Source organism: Lates calcarifer, linkage group LG8 (genome assembly GCF_001640805.2).
Source record: "Lates calcarifer isolate ASB-BC8 linkage group LG8, TLL_Latcal_v3, whole genome shotgun sequence".
Taxonomy (NCBI): Eukaryota; Metazoa; Chordata; class Actinopteri; family Centropomidae; genus Lates; species Lates calcarifer.
In genome coordinates, this window is record NC_066840.1 from 8,462,967 (window position 1) to 8,486,530 (window position 23,564).

Genomic DNA, 23,564 nt, shown 5'->3' on the forward strand with positions numbered 1-23,564 from the left:
ATTATGTCAATGAAAAATAGGTCAATCAACAAAGTACACTCACCACAGCTGTGCAGGCAAATATTTCCATCAGTATTAAGATTGAATTAATCTTTAAAGAACTTGAGACTTCATCTGTTTCTAGAAAAGCGACCTACTTACATATAAGAGAAAGGTTACTTAAAAAAAAAAAGTACAGAGGCATTGTTTCAGGCTAAGCCTCCAGGTTTAAAACCATTGCCACCTTTTAGTGACAGTAGTAGCAGTAGTAGGTAAGTCACGTACGTTATTTAAATCGATTGTACAGGTCTCAGTCTCTCATTTGACTGCTGAACTAACATGAGCTAATATTAGAATTTCACAGACGGAGAGGCTGCTGCTCGTCCTGTGATTAAGATATTGATGTGATGTGCTTAAAAGTATAACTGAGGGATTCTGACTGCTATCCGCTAATGTTAACTCTTGGTCTATATTTGACTGCTAACCTTTTAAATATCAAAAACAGTTACATTTCTCTCTCTTTTTCTAATTGTACAGACAACAGTTTTCACTTCACATTTACTAGGTAACAGTTTTATTTTAGAATTTGGAAGCAGAATAAATAAAACAAAACTGGCTAACAGCATTTATCCTACCCTTGATTATAGGATAACTTGGCGCAGGGTTGAGGCTGTAGTGACATGACATTTTATGTTTAAAGGGGGTCATTGTTGCCATGAGGCACTCTGGTTTAAACGGATATAAATCCAATCATTAATTAGAGTGTTAATAAGAAGCTATATTAACTGCTACATGTAATTTCATGATAACAAGTGTTATCATGAGTAGATCAGTGGCAGTGCTCCACTTCACTCAGGATGGGACATAAGGGTGAATTTGACCTCTATATGCTTTGATAGAGAAGGACTTTCCTCTTCCACTGACTCCATTTCTGCTTCAAGGCTCTTGGTAGAAGTGCTCTTGGTGGAGCACTCTCTAATTAACAGCCAGCAGTGGCTTTGGCTGAGATGATTTTCTTGGCAGCAGCCATATATGCCCCTGAAGATAGCACAAGTGTTGGCCTTCCCCCAAATGCAGAACATTTTAGAAACACCTGACTCTTATTCAGATGATTATGTCTATCATTGCTCTGAAATACAAGAACAATTTGAGACGTGATACCTTGGGAGGAAGGGATCGCTGACACCGCAGCTGAGACGTCCTCATGTTTGTGCCAAGGCTTTGAAACACTAAGATGTCCTACTCTGTTTCCACTGAAAACAATCAGGGTCATTTTGCTTGATTGATAATAGGAAAAAGATCCTCTGGTTTACAGACTGTATTATTATAAGACTGTATTCTTTATACTGCATGTGCAAATCATCACAGTCACAGTACGCAGGTCTCAGCCTCTCATTCAGTCGTGGAGTCGCTGGGTCACATTCTCTTTAATGATAACACCTTAATCCTATTTAATTCTATAATCGCAGTTAGTAAATGACCCTCAACAGTCCAGGTTGGTGCCATGAAACTGAAATCACTGGGTATCCCCAGCTTTACATTCAGTTGGAACAGTTCAGTTATATTTCTATTTATATGTCAGCCCCCGTTCTCAACAGCCCGGGGACAATAAGCTGATGTTGAGATCGAGGGGCACCTTTCATATCAGTAGGGACATACAGTAAGCTCACCATCTTCCCACTTTCCTCCTCTATGTTTTAGAACAAACTGAGAGACATGGCAGGTAATGCTCCTGGGAAACAGAATCAAAAATAATTAAAAAGCTTTGAATGCCTGAGAAGGTTTAATGTGGCAAATTTTGTGTTGTAAGTCCGTGAAAGAGTTTTGGAGTCCAATCATTTAGATTTTCTTTAAGTTTGTAATACCTTAAGCTACATCTTTGTTTGCCAGTGTGTTACAATGCATCATCCCTGATACATGTCATCACTGATATTGTTCCCTCTTTCACTGTGTCATCCACCGGCATTGATTGAGGACCCTCTTTTCATTGCTGACATTTTTCTATCAGCTGCAAGCAATCTATTGTCCATTCTCTCCATCTCCCATGACTCCTTATCTCCCATGGTCAGATTTCTTTGCTTTTCCTGAATTTTATATTACAAAGAGATTTCAGATCCAACTGTGGATATTCTCAGAGTTCCCCATTCATGAGGAGAGAGGAGGATCTCCAATTCTCCATGAAGAGGCAATATGGCCACCCTTCATGCCTCTACAGGCGGCAGAATGTTGTCCTAACAAATCCCCAGATGCAACTCTCATTTTTTTTTCCTCTTTCTGTGAATCCTTTTCACTTCTTATTGTTTTTTTTTCCTGCATGAAAATACAGCTTTGCGGCTGGCAGAGCAGCTCATTGCCTGCCTGTCTTTGAACAGCTTGCGTGCCCTGGGCCTGTCCCAGACGTTGTTCTTTTTTCTTTTTTTTCTTTCTTTCTTTTCTTTTTTTTTTTTTTTTTTGCCTGACTCTCTTTACACTAGTGATGGGCAGGTTGTTGCCTCTGAGCAGACTCCAGCACAGGAATCCCGGGAGGGAAGAAGGCCAGGAAGGAGCATAAAGGCAGATATAAGGCTATATGTACAGTCTCACAGATGGATCAGATTATGTATGAGCGTGTAAGTGGTTTAACTCATGCACACATACTCTGAAAAAAATCATCATTATGACAAGTGGGAGCAATAGAGACACGATTAACTTATACTCAATCATAGTTCTTGTTTAAACTGCCTTTCTTTAATGCCACAAACATTCCTCTCAGCATATACTATCATAAACCTAGATGGTTCAATCAAACACATTGGTTGGATATGATTCAGAGAGCAGAGCTGGCAGAGGCTCTCCCATTTTTGTCGTAAGGGAGGGATTGCCGTTGGGTTAATTTATCTGCAGTGCAGTGTATTGATGGAAAAGTCCTATGGGTGATAAATCCTGAGTGGTTGTTACGGCATAAAATGATAATGGCCCGGGTGTAGCATTCTCCTCAGCATCCCAAAACAAATTTGTTGGGAGACTTGCTCTGCTCTTATACTAGCAAACAAAACTGTGCCTGATGCAGCAGTATGCAAATACTTGTCTAACCGTGTTTCTACATCATGTCAAGTGATAAATGAAGCTAATAAAAGTGACATCCAGCTGAGGGTGCTTACGACTGAAGAAGAGCTACAGTCACTATTTTGTATATGTATGATGAACCCTTTATCCATCATGTGGACTGGGATTAGAGGTAAAACAATAATCCATTAATCGATTGATTGATCAACCGAAAATCAATCAGCAACTATTCTAATAATGATTACATAATGATTCAGTCGTTTAATCAAGAAAAAAGATTTTATATCATTCTATTTATATGTATGTATTTTGTTTATTTTATATAACTTTGTATATCTTAGCACTGTACAGCATCTTGAATTGCCTTTTTGTTGAATGGACTCTCAAAACTAATGATGAGATCATTATATATTAAAGTTTTCATAAACTAAATGTTTAATTAATTAATTGAAAACGGATTATCTAATAATATAGTTAATTTAGTTAGGATGTCTCTAATGATGGCAGAAGCTCTCAGATCCCTAAGTAAAAGTAGTAAACCACTAAAATACCATATAATTTGTGGTACATAATGAATAGTACAGCATGTATATCATTGGATCATTGTTATTATTGTTGTTGTTACTGGTGCATTAACATTTAAGCAGCATTTTAATGTTGTACCTGGTTGAATGTGTAACTAACTTCACTTGCTTCATATATTTAGTGTTGTTTGTTTCAAGTAACTATTTGTATAAATTTTGCTGATTGAATGGTATGAGGTAGTATATAATGGAAACTGTATTCAAGTACAGTACTTGAGTAAATGTAGTACCAATGGATGTCCTTTTAGATATTTAGGAGGATTACTGAAACATTTAAAAATTGAGTTCAGTGAACTAGTAGTACAACAAAAGCAGTGTTTGCCGCTAATGAGGAGCAGCGAAGAGGGTTTTTTTTCTTTTTTTGAGCTACAATTGTACCAAATTGTAGAAGCTCGACCCTCGCCTATTCAAGATAACTCTACACTCCATGAACTTCATTGCCTGGTATAAAGACGTTCATTCTGCAGTGGGATTACGCCGACTGAAATCATAAAACTAAGCCACTGAGCTGATTCCCATTTCCCCTGGCAATCAGCTAGCTGGATCTGTCCTGCCTCATGATCCTCTCTCTCAACAGGCAGTGACCTTGACGGATTGAAGTGACACATTGACATTGCGACACACAGACACTGGCCTTGGCACATGGGTTCTGTTCAAACTCTCCCTCCTGTCCTCCAGAGACAAAACTCTATCTGTCTACAATCATTGGCTAATAGAACTACAACAGCGGGCAGAAGCAGCGGGTTTCCACAAAGCTGCCACCAGGTGCCATTTTTGGTGTGATTACCCTCATGGGAGACGGTCCATCTCTGTCTCAATGTATAATGGTATGGCCCAATAGGGGGCGGCTGCAGAGTGAAGTCCAGCAGCTTCCCTGAATGCCTGTGACTCATCCATATTGGCAGAGCTAGCCAGATTATTTCAATTAACTCAGACAAAAAAAAAAAAAAAAAAAAGAAGAAGAAAAGTCCCATGCTGAGGTTGTCATTTAAACAAGGGGCAAAATTGAGCACACTGCTGCTTTGAAGGTTAGCTGTTGTAAAAGCCTTATTTTCCTCTTCTGCACTATAACAAAGTTTAGACAGAAAAATGTATAATGCTGATAGTAAGAGGTGGAGGAGGGGAAGCAGCTCCCTCTAGAAGAAAAAGAAATAATTCATTAATAGGAACAAAGACAGAAACAAGGGAACATCAAACAGATTACTGCCCTGCATTCTTATTATTGTTTGGAGGGAGAAAAAAGGTAATTAAAGACACAACCATGAATATGCCTCACATGTGATTTGTAATGAATATTCTAGACTTTTCTTAAAAGCTGATGCATATTCTTAACGCAAAAAGGAAATAGATTTCAGTATAGTCCCTGAATTGTAAAGGGAGGAAATTTGCAGCACAAGAATTAAATTAGACACAGCAAATTAATACTAAAAGCAATTCTGCTTTAAACTATGACTCTGGGATCAAATTAGATTCATAAAAAACAAGTCAAACTAACAGTCGTTGAGGGGATATTGTGAGGCAGAGAGAAGCCGATATCTAAATGAATGTTAACGAGCAGAATCCAATTCGGAAGCTGATTGCCTTATAAGCAGGCAGCAGCAAGCAGAGGGGTTCAGGGTGGTGTGGGGCAGGCGAACAGAGGAGATGCATGGCATAATAGCCACTCATCTATTCATGGTAATTGTGTTTCCCCTACTACAAGGACTGGTGGACCTTTCATTTCCTCCTCAGGCAGTGGACGTGATAGAGGAACCGAGGGGTTTGCGGTTGTTAGAAGAGGATTAAAAAGGCTGCATCATCAGTAGTGTCTCCAAATGGCTGCTCACGCTCAGACCTCTCAACCTCAGGCTCCTGGGCAGCTTCAACACCCGCTGATTTTCAAACAAACTGGCCTCGAACTTAGCAACCAAACAAAGCCAAACTTAGCTCCTCCAACAGGTGGGATTACTGCTGTGCTTCACATTCAACTTTATGCCCTGAGGACATTACACAAACTCCACTTGTGTCAGAAAAAAAGACTTAGCCCTGGATTTCAATATTAGCTGCTTGTAAAAACTGATATACAAAACAAGCAGTGGTACAAAGGACAACAACAACATCCTCTACAGTATATTCTAAAATATTGACTTAATGACTCCCCAAATTAAAGGGCCACTCCAACAATTCTGTATTGCACTTCCATTCATGAGACAAGTGTATGAACTGTTCTTTGGCAACTTGGGGTAACAGCTTAAAAAATGATATGCAATTACTAGGATTTACACATTGAGTAGCCATGGTGTAACATTAGCATTAATTTGCAATCACGTTTCAGTCAATGAATATTGACACAAAATTATTTCCGCAGAGTCTGAGATATTCTCACTTTTAGTCTCTACAGGATCAAGCTCCAAAAATGTGGATCCACCTCAACTCAAGATAACTTAAAGGTGCTCTATGCATGTTTTTGCAATGCTACATAGCCAGAGTTAGCAGTGACAGTTGTTTACTTACTGAGAGCAGACTGGACGCAACAGTGACTTGCTATCACTACATGCTACCATCAGATGGGATGGGGCTAGCTTTTTACCATGCTAACTTCAGCAGAAGAATAGTGATAGAAATATAAGCAAAACAAGAGTTAGCATAGGAGATGCAAAAGGCAATAGCAAAAATGTACACATCACACCTTTAAGTGATGGTTAGATTAATTTTCTCAAACTTGACAGAGCTCTTCCAGAGTCATAGTAGATAAATGTTTTCACAGACTGAGTGGTATTCACCATGACTGTTGGAGGACTGTTCCTGCCAATTATCTGACTAAAATAGGGAGCACCAAAAGTGCAAGTTTGTTTGTTTATAAAATCCACAGGCGTTACCACATGTACAGTGGATACACTGAGGCTCACCTGCTCTAATATGGTGTTGATCCTGTCCACTTCGCAGTCAATCACGTAGCGCTTCTCCTGCCTCCTGTCCATCTCCTCAATGATGCGCTTGAACTCTGCTGCGTCTGTTGTGCTGCTAACAGAGCGGGCGGTCACCTGCCAGTTGTTAGCCACCGCTGCCTCCATGATGGCCTGCAGTATAGAGAAACCTAGAGAGAGAGGGAGAGATATAGATCGAGAGTGACCCAGGGGATTAGATGCAAAGGAGACTGGCACACAGTAACAGTTTAAAGACGTGAGTGGCTGCTAATTTATTCTGGAGAGGTTTTTGCTTGAATCCAAAAGGTTAAAGGCCATCTCATTACAATCTAAAATAGCATTCCAAAGTCTGCAGGCCCACTAAAATATTGTCTAGAGTCTAGACTGTGTGTGCCAATGTGTGAGTGTGTGTGAATTTACATTTGCATATTGAGAAGGCAATATCATAATGAAGTGAAAGGACAGGAATTGTATCTCCATATTATTAAAAGATCAGTGGGTGATGTTATTGCGCTTGGCATCAATTAAATTATGGCATTTAGCTCAGCCGCATGTTAACTTTGACGGTGTGGTGAAACAGTGCGGCCCCCGTGTCTCCTTGGAGGATTGTGCCAACTCATTTAAAGATAAAGACAATGAAAGATTCATCCAGGCCAGTGGTAGAAAAGAGATCATTATGCTACCAGACGATTGGAGAATGAGCTCTTCTAATGATTAATTAAACACGTGAAATATTTTCATTTAACAGAGCGCTCAGAAACACTATGGTCAAATCACATACCACAGAATGAATAATGTAGTCCTATTTCTGGAGGGATGGATTGCACGTAGCACAAGCTGAAATAAAAATGGCTTAACTCTTCTCCGATGTACAACAGGCGAGAATGAACATGAAGGTTATTAATGAAAATCAAGCACACTGCTGGTATTTCATTAAGCCATGGACAATGCAATTGCAAACTGTATGTACAATAAGCTTCTTTCCTATATTCATTTTTCGTCATCTGTCATGTGGTTAACTGATACAAAAAAGGGGGGAAAAAAAACTACAGCTACAGCAAATTCTGGCATATATACAGATGTTATATGATGATTAAAATAGTGTGCATGTGATTGAGCATTATGTAAATCATCTGACACAGTCTGAGCAGCAGTGGGTAAAGCAAAAATCTGTCATATATTTTTTTACTGTGAGCCATTTCTCTGCACAGTCTTATCTCCATGAACCGGCTGCAGACAGCCAACAAAGCCAGCACAGAGAGCAAAGAAACAACAACAGCTATAACAAGAAAACCACTTTGTGCCTTTCCTCATTTCTCTGCTTTTTGCATTTCCCCTTTTTCCCATTCCATCTGAATGGTCAAGCAGCCCTTTTTTTTCTCTTTTTTTGTCTTGACTTGTAAACGCTCTGAGTCTGCTGCACTGTGTGTGTCTGCACTCCCGGCGTGAAGCTGCTACTGCAACGCACAGCCACATCTCCATCGCATAACCTTTTGGTGAGTGGCGCAGCGAGCAGCGGAGGCCGACGCACAGTGTGTCATCTGTCCAGAGGAGCAATGGCTTACTGCCTGGAGACATCAACATGCCAGACCTCAAGGTTATCTGGCAACCCTGTTATCAGGTCACATCTCCAAGGAGTTCAGCCTATAGTTTATGAACGTTACTTGTAGCACAACACAGAGTTCAGATGATATGTTGAGGGCATGTAGAGGTACAGTGTGGCGGAAATTGTAGTCCCTCTGTGGCTTCTGGGTCACAGAGCTTTTTAAAAGTAGCAACACTTGTACATCTGAAGTGAAACGCCATGGGACAACAAGACTATAAAGGCAGTGTAGTCTAAAGGCATAAAATTGTCCAATGTAGTTTTACCTGGACAAAAGCCACACTTTCTTCTGGAAAAGAAAGTGAAGTGAAAACATCTGAAGCTTTTTCTCAAGTATAATCATTTTTAAATGAGCACGGTCTCTCATGTACTGTACCTCCACACATCTCCCCTAGCTAAAGCAAAAGTTACAGAATGAAGGTTTGAATAACATGGATGCATTATTCATTTTCCTGAGGCATATGCTCAGAACCTCACCAACCGCAAGCCAGCTGGATAGCATGGCAGTCTTCCCGGCAATAAAAGCTTCTCACTTTGAGAGATGTCATGCAGATTAACTGGGTCAAAACGGTCTCTGCTGGTTTGCCGAGAATACGGCTGGTAAAGGTAAAAACGCCGATGAACCATTTAACACACAGTAATCACAATGGGAGTACGACATGCCTGCATATAGTATAAAATGATAGGGGTGGATATTTGTTTCAGGGCTGCGAGTATCTTTTTTGTTTACTGCGGTGCAATCACTGCTTCCTGTGCTGCTTGAAATGCACAATACCACGTCTCAGATGATGTTAAATAGCTAAAGAAAATGCAAATGCTCACGGGGGATGCTCTAGGGATTTGGGCCTCATACTGTATATAAGTATCTGTACTGTTCTGTCAAAAAAAGCATTTCCCATTTCCATTTCTGAGGTGTAAGAAAAACACAAATTATGCTAACTCTTATGTGAAAGAGGGAAACAATGCCCTGTCAATCAGATTAGAATCACAGGGGGCTTTTATTTTGAAATTGCTGATTTGTGCGACGTTCGTCTCCCCATGCCTCCGGCAAACCCTGAACTGTGTGGGAACAATTGGATTCATTTAAGATTCACAGAAGATTCCATGCCTGCCTAGTTTTACATTTGTATGGAAATTAAGAGATGGAATCTGGTGGTGGTAAATAGTCTGTCCAGAAATGGATTACTGCTGCTCCTGTTTTTTTATTAACGTCAGCAGAAAAGTTTATGTTCCGTGATTTAGACTTCAAAATCGAAATGAGGAAAATCCTTTGAGCGCAACTTAATCTGACAGCAGCAACAACGATGATAGTTCCTTCTTCATCTCCACCAGCAAGTAAAAAATATTTTGTAATTCCATGCTTCTCTGCATACATTTACATCTGCAGGTTACCTGTCCATTTCACCTTTGGCCAATCAATGGATTCAACGTCCTAAACTGCATTTGAGACCCTCAGAAATGCTTTTGCAAAAGAAGCTATAAATCCCATTCACCTCTTCGCCTTCAGGAGCCCCACAGCTGTGTTGCATGGAAAAATGTAATACAGTCAACTACATAAATTATGGAAGACAACGACAAGATTTCTTTATCACCACCTATAAATCCTCATGGAATGAATGCAGCAGCAGCAGCAGCAGCAGCGTGCTTCTGCTGATCATGCTTTTCAATGCTAATCATGTCATCAAGACGGGAAAGTTTTAAAATGCTGTAGCACTCGCTGCTACCAGTCACATTATATACTGTAAACATAAACATACAAACAGTGTAGCATGGTACAATGTGTGTGTGTGTGTCTGTGTGTATATATATATATATATATATATATATATATATATATATATATATATATATATATATGTAAACATTTGGTATCTATATAGTATGTTAACTATGACACACAGGACTTGATATTCATGGTATATTCTGTATGTGTGTTCATATTCATATACCTTGTTTTTACTACACGTTATGGTCATTTTATTATAAGTCAGTTGATTCGCATCGTCATTGCAATGGTGGTAGTTTGCTCAAAAACAATTCTGAAAAAAACCTATGGTGCATCCTCGTACTTCACACCCCCCAAAGCACAAAGCAACGTCACGGTCACCACCACCCTCACAGGCTGTAAATGGTGCATAAAAGTAATGCTGCATTAATAAATATTTCTCCATTTGTGAGCACTGTGTGACCTATGGTTACCCATAACTCCCTTCTCTGCATTTAGCCTGAGGAAAAGTTTTTGTGTATCTTCACAGAAGCATACTTCCAGCCTCAGTTGCACAGCCTTCGACTGAAGTGAGCAATATTCGCAGAAGACAGACTGTACTCAGGACAAACTGTCTTAGAGAGGTAAGGAGAAAGTGGGAGAAACCAGCGGTTGTGTGTGGTAATTGTGAGGGCAGGGTGGGATGGTGTTGTGCACCCGGGTCTGTATCCAGTTTTTGAACATGGGGGAAAGTCTTCGAGCTAAAACAGGGTGTTAAGTCGCTCTTTAATCTCGAACACACACTTGAAAGAAGTGTGTAGTCGGTGGAGCAGTGTATAAATGGCTGCGATGGGTGAAAACTCAATTATTTCAGCATTTTCCTTTAAATCTATATCAGAACATTGCAGAGTCTGCTATCAAATCCCAACGGAGTCTAATGACGCTCCGTGTGCTTATAAATCAGAGCTGTTGCGAATGAGATGTTGTGGCAGTGTGGCGTACGGCTGCTGAGTGAGAACTGCAGTCCTCTGCCTTCGTCTGTGAACCGGATCTTAACAGGATGAGTTTTGAAGCGTCACCCGTGGCGGCTCAGCAGTAATTGAATTGAGTTGCATCTAATCTCATTGCCCAGCTCCTTTGGTTCCCTGCCTCTCATTAGGGTTTGGTGCAGAGTGTCACAGGCCTCCATCTCTCTCTCTCTCACAATCACAACCCTCTCTCATATCTCACAGCTGATCCAGGCTAACTAGACAAATCAGAGAAAACATATTGCAAATTTCTCTGAGCATATAAGTTGGCATTAGCTACAACTGACTGTCAGTTTTAGAGAACTAGCTATACCACTTGCTCATATTACACTGTATTATCACACTGTGTCATCACTGGCATTACACTAATCCAGATCAATCCAAAATCCAAATCTATCAATCTGATCAAATAATGACATGACAGTAAATAAATCACTGTTGACCACACAACAGTACACAATAAATAAAGGGAACCACAAGCTACCAACTAACAGCAAAGAGTGAGGGATGAATCACACAAACAACATGATCTGAACTCATATCTGAAGGATCAAAATCTAAAGTGCACACATGAAAAAGGGGCAGCCGGTTGTTGAGCCAACAGTAAATGTGGCCGCTCTCTCCCCCCCTAACTTGCCAATCCTCTGGTAAATGAGGGACTTTGGCACGTCGAAACGCCCTGCTGAGCACTGTCCAGGGTCTCAGAGGGCATCAGAAACAGCTGAACTGAAACCACAAAGATAATGGCTTTGACTCATAATTGTGCGGGCTGGCTTGATACAGAGTTCAGACATATAAGGAGAAAGAAGAAAAGAGAACTTCACAGATGAAGCACTGGCACAATTTTAACAACATGACAATATTTCCGTGAGGGGTCATTGAAGAAGCATCAACAGACTTAATGTTTGATAAATGTACAGTATATCATTTAGCTCTCTGGGTATCAGGCCACGCAATTAGTTTTGGTTGTATTTGTCCAAGTTTGTAGATATGTATCTCTCAGCTTTAGTAATTAGTTCATCTCCACTGCATTGTGCTTGAGGCAGAAATCTCACATAGGGACATCAACAGATACTACTAGAGGAAGGTGTGAAATATTAAATATGTTTTCTTTTGTAATTTGGGTAATTTCACCCTGAAGCACTGCATTTAGGAATTTAATATCATGACAGTGAAAGACACTTCCAAGTTTGTAGTTTTATTACAGTAGGGTGGTTGAACCAGTTAAGCACTTATTTGTATTTGGTGAATTGTTTATGTTTATCACATGTTATATATGTTCTGATATCACTGAAGTTCATAAATTAAAATAGTTTCATGTACGTTTTTACTAGTGTATCATACATTGACTAAGCTAAGTTGCGTGCTAAAATACATGTACATATATTTATGTACATGTATTGTGTAAAACCATGCTCTATTGTCTTAACAGTGTGGAATGTGGAACCAGATATCATGTCAGTAACAGACTGGTTTGAGATGACCTCCTGATGTTGTGTTTTTCCCTTCATCCTGGAATCCTGGGTTGATTCACAAAAAGTTGAATCAAACTAAATCAAATATGAGCCACAAATGAGTAAATCCTTGCAGACAAACTGGCCTTTAAACAAGTGGGGAGGTCAGGAAACAACATCTTCACCGGAGAGCGGCCTTCACCGTGAGGACACTCCAAATGTCTATTTTTTTCTTTTTGCAGATTGCAACTAATCTGTGTACCCTTCCTCTCACTCCTCCCTTTCTAAGCATGTAGAAGGTCATCAGGTAATGTAAAAACACAAAAGGCCCTCTCTAGAGCCAATACTTGGTTTGTCTTTTGTGGGCTACTATAGCAACTGCATGGGAGAGGACCAGTTCCCTATATAAAGGGCTCATTGTAAGCCAAAGAAAACACAACAATTCTTAGTTTCATGCGATTATACACCAAGGAAAACATAAGTATGAATATTATATTCCACTTCTGCCAATATATTGCCCTAAATCCTACACACTGGTCCTTTAAAATTCTTAAGGTGTCAAAATCTCAATCTTCATTAACTACACTACTACTCTATGTATGTAGAACTTCATACATATTCCCAGAGATGCTCTGTCTCCATTGTCTTTTGAGGAAGCCAAAATAAATACTTACAGTATTTAGGGCCTGGTGAGTGTGTTTGCCTCTGGGCTAAGTATGCTCACGGGGCTCTGAGGATCCCTCCAGTGTTTGTGCAGTGGAGATCAAAATCTTGGGCTGGGAGAGGAAGAAGGCTTTATATTTCCTCTCATTAGTCATCTAGCACAGGCCCACAATTTGTATAAAGGAGGTTGGTTTGCCCACATTATGTGACCTGTACTCTTGACTTTTCTGGCAAACTCTGTACAGCAACAACAGGCAGGAAGAGTCTAATCAATGTCTGATGGTTGTCTGTAGAAGGAATCTTTAAGCAGCTGTAAAGACACGGTAATTGATGTGCCACTGAGAGAGGTTTAAACACCTGACAGTTAATAGAGGAAAAAATACACTCAGAAGCTGGTTCATTCAAACTGTGTAATTTAGAGGGAAAAATGTTATAGCTAATGAGAACTCCACTACAGCATGAGCTCCTCCACTTCTCCCTGCCCAGGGGAGAAGGAAGCTTTAGACGTTTTACCCCGATGGTAGAAACGCAGCATTCCCTATGAAGCGAATGCTACAGTGGCCCAAAAGTGTGTAGTCGAGGCTTTGATGTGGGGTTTACAGTAGGCCTATAACCAAAACAGTTTCACTGCCAAGTGTTGTCCTAATCAAAAAGACAGCGCATGTCAAATCAAAACCGAAGCAGCATGCTGTCTATATCTTTAGAAGTGCATACATGCAGGAGGGAGGAGAGTGGTGTTTTTTCCACTGTGAAAAAATCCACCCACAGACTTCTCAGAGCTTCTCCATCTCTCCCCATCTGTCTTTGTTCCCTTGTCCCTCATTCTCACTACACACTGTGACATATCGGCACATATACATGGATGGACATATGCACTAACACACATGGAATTGTGTGTGATGTGTGCCTCTGAGGGGATTGATGAAGTGCTGCACAAAAGTCTCTGGGCAGCTTTGGCTAATCAGCTGAAACTGAAAGAAAAATGACAGAAAGCGAGACTTACCTTTCATGAGGCCAAATATTATACACTGTTGTGTTTCCTCTTGAGGATGACATATATATTTTATTTGTTGTTTCAAACAAACAAATTGGCCCTGTGACATAGTATAACATCAAAGCAATCAACCTCTACTATGGTTGCTTGAAGCAAAGGCCAGGACATTTTGTTATAATGAAAAAAAAAAGAAGCTCCCAGCAGTAATTTCATGGCTGCTGAAGCTAGCAGTGGGTAGGTGGTAAAATGGCTTTATTCCAGGTTCAGTTAAAAGAGCACACTGAGAGAGCATAGAGGTTTATTGTGTGCTTATTGTGACAGACGATGGCTCTCGTATCACTTTTTTTTTAAAGGCTCAGGTGCTTGACTTGTAGTTTTTCAAGGGGGTTACTGAATTACAGGGGTTGCCACTGCAGGTTGGACTATCTGTATATTGGGATGTCACTTTGGCAGTGATACCAGTTTATGTGTGCAAAATAAAAAGAGAGAGAAAAACACCGGTGATGCATAGCTTCATCCACATTTCTTTAATATTATTTTTCTTGTGCATTTTATGGCTTCTCTGATGTGCCCTTTCTTGTCAGCGTGTCCAAGCTGATTTATTCTCCTGATGCATGCATAATTTAGTTGTTATGAAGCCGGCGTGAAGGAGAGGACCACTAAAGCACAAGAGGCATATGTGTGTGTGTGTGTGTGTATGTATAAAGTCTCAGCTGGGTGCAGCTGATGTGCCATTATAGTGGCTGTGATGAGACCACAAAGCCAAGGAAACAAGCTGCGGTCTATGATATAGACATGGTTGCAGTAGGGAGCTGGCATTCACACTTATTATCTCACTTTGCAAGCAGAGAGTATAAATCACCAATTGTGGGTGACAATATTGCAGTTGACTAGACATTATTTGTGTGAAATGTGTCAGAACGGCATAAAAAATTACTTGTGTAACAAATTGAAAGGGAAGAAGCGGCTGATGGTTTGTAGTAGCACGTGAGGAAATATTACTCTCGTTTAACATGGTGGTTAAAAGATAAAATGCAAACTACGGAGCCACTGCAAATGAAAACATGTCACCATGCTTCCTTAACTGGTTATGTTGAAGAAAAAATTCAGTAGCTATTTCATGTCTATCCTTATGTGTTTAATAACTGGAGTCTGGACTAGCCTTAATGCATTTGGTACGAGTGTATCACACCGCTTGATTTGTTTTGTTGTTTACAACAGTAAGAACGATGCTAAACCACTACAGTCAAATTAAAGGACAGATTTGATTTGGTTTGCCATCAAAGGCATCCAGGAGAGCAGCGGGAGGCATTTATTGTTTGACTCTTTTAGGGGAACAAAGGCAACTGTCTCTGGATAGCCAATTAGAGGGATTGCTGAAGAATAGGGGTTCACAAGGTTCGCTTTAGTTGCAGTGTATGTGACTCTGCCTGATTGCCCACCCCCCTAGCCCAAACACCCCTCCCTCATATCTGTCTTTCTGTCTACAGTAGCTTGGCAGGAGTTAGACGAAATGAGGCTAACTACGAAGGGTCATCCAATCCTCCCATTCACAAGCCTCTCGGCCGTGTTGGCACATCGCTCTGCCAGTTTCTGCCAGGTTGCAGTTATCTTGTCTGCCTGTTTAGCAGCTGATCAACAGTGTCTGTGGTGAGTTATGAGGGTTTAATACAAAGCCAAGTGGTCTTTGATTGATGCAGCCATCAGTGTGATAGATTCTTCTGATTCTATGTTTTACCATGCTCGCTAATCACTTTATCCCTCAGCCACTGATATCAGCAGCCGTGACGGAGGTAATCACATGTTCTCACCCATTCTCACCCACCACCATATAATTTAAGAAAAACTCACATAGATCAAGTACATGTACAAAAATATGCAATGCACATCCTTCAGAATATATATGTGTACTGCTCATTAAATAAAAAGACTGTGTCTACAAGCACCCTCAAGTATCGGTGCTACTTAGCATAAAAATTACAACTCTGTCTGGAAACAGACAAGAAGCATCTAATCCATGGCCGAAATAAAATAGTTTACCCAATAGATTGAAACAGAAATAACAACCTCAGGAGGGCAATTTGACTTTGGCCTTTCACTCACTTATAAAATAACGATAAGATAAAATGAAAGACTGAATATGAAGACGCTTTATTTCTAAAAACCCAATAAATAAGAAGATAAATTTAACACACTGTATTGAGTGGTTCTCGGCAGGTGCACATTAGCCTGTCAAAACAGTAATGAACTCCTCTGTAGTTATCTGTTGTTCTGAACGTGGCTGAAAAGCTAAAAAATCAATTCTACTGTCTGAGACACTGATACTACATGTTACTCAAATTCTACACATCACACAAACAGCATGTCAGCAGTGTGTGCATGTCCTCTGTCAGGGCCGCACTGGTTCCACTCAGTCATTTTTGTCACATGCAGTTTAGATCAACTGACTGAGTCAACAGCACCTAAACACACAGCAGGATCTTAAAAATATTCTCTTTGTTTTACAGTCACTGAGTGGTTTTGTTGGAATTGCAGACTAGATTACAACTGACAGTAAACTTGCAAAATTATTGTCAACTCAAAAAATGTAACGTGCCTGGTTAAAATCAGCATATAGAAGGATAATTTATAGTAATTTAAAGTAAAACAACATTGTCATTCAGTGTTCTCATTTAAACACTTTAGTGCTTGATGGATTTAGTTGAACTGCAGCACAACAACAGAGAAACTTTAACTACTGCAACAATACATTTGACTAAATCAAAATGACCCACATATATGCATAGACTCATTTATTTCCACAGAGGACACATCACTTTTATAGATTTATTTGTGTTTAAAAACAACAGATAAGTATCATTGCTTTCATTATGAGGAACCAAAATTGGCTTGTTTGATTTAGGTTTAGATTCAGACTGTTGTCTGGGAGACAGCTGTCTGAGTGATAATGAAGGAGCAAGTAACCTTTTTTTTTTCTAGAAAGTAAATACATTTCTCTAGAGAACAGCTTTGGCGTAGTTCAACTTCCTCCTGTGTTAACACAGCAGCACTATAGGGGCTTTCGTGTGAGATTTTCTCTTTTTTTCCCTGCTATAAGTAGTTACATTTCGATTCCAATACTGACATTTTCAGACCTTTAACAATACATGTGACAGACAAGTGCCTCAAATCAATACTATTTACAAGCCTGCAAACACTTTGGAAACTATATCATAGGTCACAATTTGCACACATTTGCATGTTTTATATTAAGCCCATTGGGATCAAAAATGCTAAAACAACCTCTACTCTAATCATCAATACTGTGCATGTACCTCATTGTTCCAGATAAGTTTGTAGAATTCAGCTGCAGTTGAGGTCATTGAAAATATTGACAGATTGAATCAAAGAAGTGCCCTAGAGGTATTTTTGGACTCCAGACTACAGCTTCTACCTGGCAGACTTTTGCTCAAAGTACATTTGACTTCCTGGTGCAATAATGATGGTTTTAATATCGAACACTATTTCAACTGTAGTTTCAACTGTCAGCAGTTAAATGATAAAAGCAAATTGTTCCGTGTTTTCTGTGCAGCAGCTTCGCGTCGGATCGTTTTCCACCTAACTGTATCACATTCAGAATATTGATCAGCAGAGGAAATGATGGAAGGAGACGACAGGAGACCCAGCATTGTTCTTAATATGTCATCAACGCCTCAGTGTGGCAATGGATATTGTGAGACAGGGTAAAATCCTGTGTCTCACAACACCATCGCAGGATTTAAAGATGTGGCTGCTTCAGGTCTTAGCACAAAATATCACTGGTATTGCTTTCTGCAGATTGGTATTCACAAAATGTCAATGGGAAAATATAAGTGCTTTCACAGTGTGAGGAGACTCAATCAGTTATATTTACGTCTTCACTCTGGTTTTATTTATTTTTTGTCTTGTTGTTCAATTCAAGGTGAACTGTTTTTTTTCCCCAAGAACGACACAATCAAAGTAATGCAGAGAGGCAAGGGAGCGACGTAAACACCGATGAGTCAGACAGCTGTGATGAGGGAAGGATAGGCATACAATTGACCCTTTGCCAAACCCCTCCCCCAAACAGTGATTGTCCCATCATGGCCGAGCATCTGTGACTAGGCACAGCAGGCCTGTCAAGCTTTGAATTCAAAGCTATACTCTGCATTTAAAGTGTTTGGATTGTGGTGTCCTTTGTAGCCTTTCCAAATCCAGAAACACAGTAGGAAGCATGCTCTAACACAGGCTGCAATTATTAGCATGTCTGGCTGTTTCAACTAGTTTACTACCTACAGTAGAGGTGTAACTACCATATTTGCAGGTAATACTGCTGCATTCTTCTTCATCAGTTCATTTTATCTTGCCACAATCATACCAAAAGATCTCAAGCATCTCTAGCTCTGAGTCTAAAGTGTATAGAGCAACTACACTTAAATGGTATAGTATTCTGTGAGTCACCTGCTGCATGGTGTCCCCCACCAAATAAATAACAATACAGTAACACTTTTACAAATACATGCATGTAGTTCATTGACCTGTATGCTACATTTTTTAATTAAGTTTAAGTAAGCCTTAATCGATGATTTGAAGTTCAAAAGTGAACAAACATGCCCATGCGGAATTAAAGGAAGGAATGCTTGTGATTGCTGTACTACTGCAGTCACAGAGAGCTCAAAGCTAAGACTCTCAGGAAGAGGGGACATAAGAGAAACCTAAAAGTACATAAGGAAAAGGTACAGAGAGTGTGGGAAAGAGAGAGAGAGCGCGACTCATAAATCAAGTAGAGGTGAGATTGCTGAATCAGGGTTGATTGTGCCTGGGAGAGACAATAAAGCCTGTAATCATCTGTCTCTGCTGCACAGACCTGGCAATTATCTGCCCATACCTGACCGCCAGAACAGAAAGGGCAAGATCCATCTACCCTCAGCCTATACACACCCACTTTTTTAAAGGGGAAATTCGACTGCTGATGCAAACCGAAAGGACAGAAAAAAGAATTTTCACTCTCTGAGAGGTGAAGACAGAGGATTTGGTTGAAGGAGTCTTGTAGGGGATTGTCAGTTTTTCCTAGTTAGCCAGACTCTATGGGAGTGATTCAAAAGAAAGAGTGGTGATATCTGTTTGGATCTTTCATCTCTCTCCACCCACACATGTATTAACACACATACACACACACACGTCAAGTAGCCTGTCAATATATTACCTCAGATAAAAGAAGAGTAGCCACTCATTATGCTGGTATAACACTGCCTACGGAGGTTCCATTTGCTTTCAGTGCAGTTCCTTCATCATAACGTCTGCTTTCAAACAGCTGTCTGATATTGGCATTTAGGGCACAAATTTACCTCCATTTCCTTCCAATACATCGGAGACTCAAGCATATGGACCATCACTCTCCGACTGAAAGCACTGCACTAAGGCCTAAAAGCATTTTTTTGCCAGCCCAATAACAGAGCCAAATGAATAGTGTGGTTGTAATTAATCTTTTCTATTGACTGAATAAAACCTCGTGGTAGAACTCAGCTAGTGAATGCTTTTTTTCCCTGTAGTGCTGTGTTTTCCCTCCCTAATAGGAGAGTTTGGAGAATAATTGCAAAGTTGCTTCCAGTATTGTTGACGATCAATGCTTTTATCAAACAAATTAAAAGGCAATAAGGCACCCAAGAAAATAATATGCCGCAACAGGTGTTTTGCTTTGCACAACATGAGCAGAGGGTCATTGTCTTTGGGTATATTTGTTTACTCACTGGTTATCTATTGCAAAATCAGAAATCTGTCACAGCCACCTGTATGCAGGGCTGTACTGCTACATGTTTTTGATTTTTTACATTCATTTCATTTACATTCAAGGTCAGAGATCACCAAGAGACTTTGCTAAGCATGTCAGTCCTTTGTCTTTTTAGACAATGCTGACACATGAAAATCACAGCAGAGCAGTAATACATTGTATTGTAAGACAATGATCTTTCATCGATCCACTTTTTTCCAAAGCTGCATCACCAACTGTGAACAAAGAATTAAATAGATCAGAGATTCCCAGGGGGTACTATTGCTGTAGTCACAAAGGGGTAAGTGGAAAGCCTGTGAAGTACCTCAACTAATTTGAGAACAAAAATCCAAAAGAAACTCTAAATTGGTGTGATGTTGATCCTCAGCAAAGTTACTGTCACAAAACCCAGTAATCTACAATAGCAGCTGCACACCTGCTGTTACAGTGTGTCAGTTGTAACACCACAACACCAGCAGGTGAGAGTTAGCAAGTGCATTAAAGTTAGCAAACAGAGAAGTCCAAATAGTGATAGTAATGGATGAAATGTTTAAATAGTTAGCCAGATAGTTCAAATTGTAAGTAATGGTTATAAGTTAGTAATAAATGGTTGAAATAGTTTAAAATATTTAAAAAAAATATATATATATATATTTAAAATCCTTAGCCAATGGATAAACAGTTCAACTAGCGAATGAATAAAGAGAAACTTACTGTATTAACAGTTAAAAAACACTGTATTTAGTTGAAACACTAATCTAAAGGAAAATGATGAATGGTTGAAATAGTTTACTAAATGTATGTAAACAGTTGAAATAGATTAACAATTAAATTGTAAGTTTTGGAAACAACCATATTTAGAACATGACAAGTGATGCCGATGAAGGGTATTGGGTTGTGGGGGGTTGCCAGTCAAAAAAAAAAAGTTGGGAACCACTAAATAAACTAAATTCTCAAAATAATACAGACGAAAGCAAGTTGTCTGTCAATTTTCCTTTTGCCTCAGAGCCAGAGGGTAAAAATATATATATACCCTTGAAGACTATTTTCCCTTGTCACTCCTCCTGGTTTAGCCAGCAGTCAGTGTCCATATTGCCAAGGGAGCTGCGCTACCTGATAAGCGGAGGTAGAGGCTCTCTGACACATCTGTCTGCTTGATGAGCCAAGTGTCAAAGCCCCCCAAAGTGCTGGATGGAGTGCATCAATAAACGACTTTAATCCCCTCCTGGGGCCAATGTCCTCCCACTAATAAGGGATCGTCTTACACCACTGGCAGTAAGGAGAGAGGTAAAAGTGGCTTGGCATGGGCCTCAGCACGGGGATGTACAGTACACAGGGAATTGTCTGTACACAGGTAACAGGCTGTAAATCACACACGCCTGCTGTTGCCTTAATTGCTGGACCGAATTGGTGTTTTGTTTCCTCCTCCTTCTCACTTTCCCTCCCCGTTTTGCCCTCTGTCGCTGTTTCTACTCTTTAAAGTCTGTTTGTCGTCACTCTTTCTCTCTTCAACACCTCTTCTCTTTTTGTATTATAGGCTCTTTTCCCCACCTCCGCTATGTATCCAACTCTGCCCCAGACTGTCTCGCTTGCCAGACAGAAGAGGAAAAGCGGAGGGATGGGGACCGGTAGCTGGGCAGTATTGGTTGTGCTGAAGGACGTGGGGGTTGCTAGCATCCGCAGGGAAGATCCAATGAGTGTTCTAGTCAGAGTGACCCTAATTAACCACATATTATCTGCAGGCTGTGTGGAGGATTAAGGCCCTCAGCTCTGGACCCTACAGGCTTGGAGACCCAAAGACAGAGGACTCTCTGTGCTAAAGCACACTTCATATTCTGCCTCAAAGCAAGACAGAGAGAGGAGGGGGCGTGAGGCTGGACCATAAAAAGAACCAAACACAGAACAGAGAGCACACTGCAGAGAAGACAAGTTGCTTGAAGCATATCTGCAGGTCAGGACCTTTCTATAATGAGCAAATAAACATAGCAAATCCAAGCCGCTATGTACGATGTGGGAGGAATATGTAGCCACCCTTTTTGGCACCCTCACAAAGAGGAAGACATATTGTCTCTTTGTCTGTCACATGTTGAACATATCCTTCCCTTCTGCCCAGGTGTTGTTTGAGCAAGTTTCTGTAGGAGAAGGGGATCATTATTCTATTGAGAGATAATGAGCTAATTTTCTCGTCTGACATTAGAAGTCCCAGAAAAGAACACTTCGCCATGTTGACAGGTCGTCATACACGTGGCGCACTGCTACATTAAACCAGCATCTATTGTCAACTAGGCAATGCAATCCGGGAAGCTCACAAAAAAACCCTCATAGATGCAACACAATAATCAGCCCCCACAGGCAGGCAGAGACTCTGATTTCTGTAGAAAACACTTTAGTAGCAGCTGTGACATACCTCATTTCAGATGAAAGACGAGCCAATATCAACAACATGATTAAACAGAAGATTAACTGACACCAACCAGCCAACTGTTAGAAGAATCCAGAGGTTATAGCTCATAAGATATGCTGTTTCTTAAAGTGTAATGTGTTATTACAAGTATTACGAGCTGCTGGTGAATATATTTCACATTTACATATCACCAAACTACTGTATAAAATAGTGCAGCGTTAACAGTTCAAGCATTTACAGGGCTTTCATAAAGTATTACAGGGTAAATCTATCCCTGGCTAACCCTGGTGTGCAGTTGCTATTCTGAGCCAGTGAAACATTTCCTGCGGTTCCACACTGTAATTCAAGCGTTAAGCCCCGACTCAAGGCCTGCGCTGTCACCTACCTCGGTCAGTGTCGTAGAGGTAGACGAACTTCTGCCACTTGTAGTGAGAGAGGAGGCTGAGGACAGCACCCCGGAGGGCGGGGCGCATCTGGATGACAAACTGCACCTCATTATCGGTGGGGTAACTGGGTGTGACAAAGGAGGTGTGCAGAGCACCACAGAACGAGGTCAAGGTGTTCATGGACTTCTTGTCGTAGAATCCGAAGATGGCGTACACCCCACGGGAGAACTGGGAGCAAACTGAGAGAACAGAAAAGAGGGCAAGAGGACATCAGTGTCAAGGCATTAGTCAGCAAAATATGTGTATGCACATTCACAAATGTGTGCCTCATCACTTTAGATGGCAATATATCGATTGTGTGTTTTGACCCACCACTAATAGCCAGTTAAAGGTCTGCATGACTCTAAATGACCCTTAATGCAGCTGATAAAGCACTGACAGCATATCCTAGGAAATCAAATAATAAAAGTAAATAATATTGATATATAATAATAATGATTCATAGTTTTGTTTTCTTGTTTTTTGATCAGATCCTGACAATCTACGGTTGTTTATTTTGGATAGGTTACATTTGAGATCTTTATCTTGTTATGAAAAAATGTAAACATTTTTTAATGAAAACATATTCATACTTATCAGTGTAAAATATTTAAAAATGTACATTTTTATATCTGCACCAAAACTTGAGAGTTGGATTTGGCACTAGTCAAGTCAGAGAGAAACCCAACAGATCCTACTAGTATTGAACCATTTGACACAACACTACAGCTGAAATTATTAGAGTTAATCGATTAGTTGACTGACAGAAAATGATTGTTTAAGTCATTTTTAAGCAAATGCTGAACAAATTGTTAAAATGCTTCTGTATTGGAAAGTATTGCTGCCTTTCTTTGTCTTTTATGACACCAGACTCAGGTTGAGTGGGTAAGGGGCATTCCACAGATTCTTCACTTCAGATCAGTTAACTCATCAATAGGGGTACTACTCGACCCGTGTAATGTCCTCTGAGAGTCTAGAAAGAGATATCCAAAGCCAGAAAAAAATAA

General features: G+C 40.2%; 1 protein-coding gene across 2 annotated transcripts in view; it reads right to left on the bottom strand.

Annotated features, from left to right (window-relative positions):
- LOC108882875 (glutamate receptor 3) overlaps positions 1-23,564 on the bottom strand; it is a 77,397-nt gene that overhangs the window by 31,675 nt on the left and 22,158 nt on the right. For both annotated transcript variants that reach the window (XM_018675643.2, XM_018675641.2), the window contains exons 3-4: positions 22,518-22,757; positions 6,497-6,684 (exon numbers count right to left, since the gene is read on the bottom strand). In XM_018675643.2, coding sequence (XP_018531159.1) covers positions 6,497-6,684; positions 22,518-22,757 — 428 coding nt within the window. The remainder of the gene's footprint in view (positions 1-6,496; positions 6,685-22,517; positions 22,758-23,564) is intronic.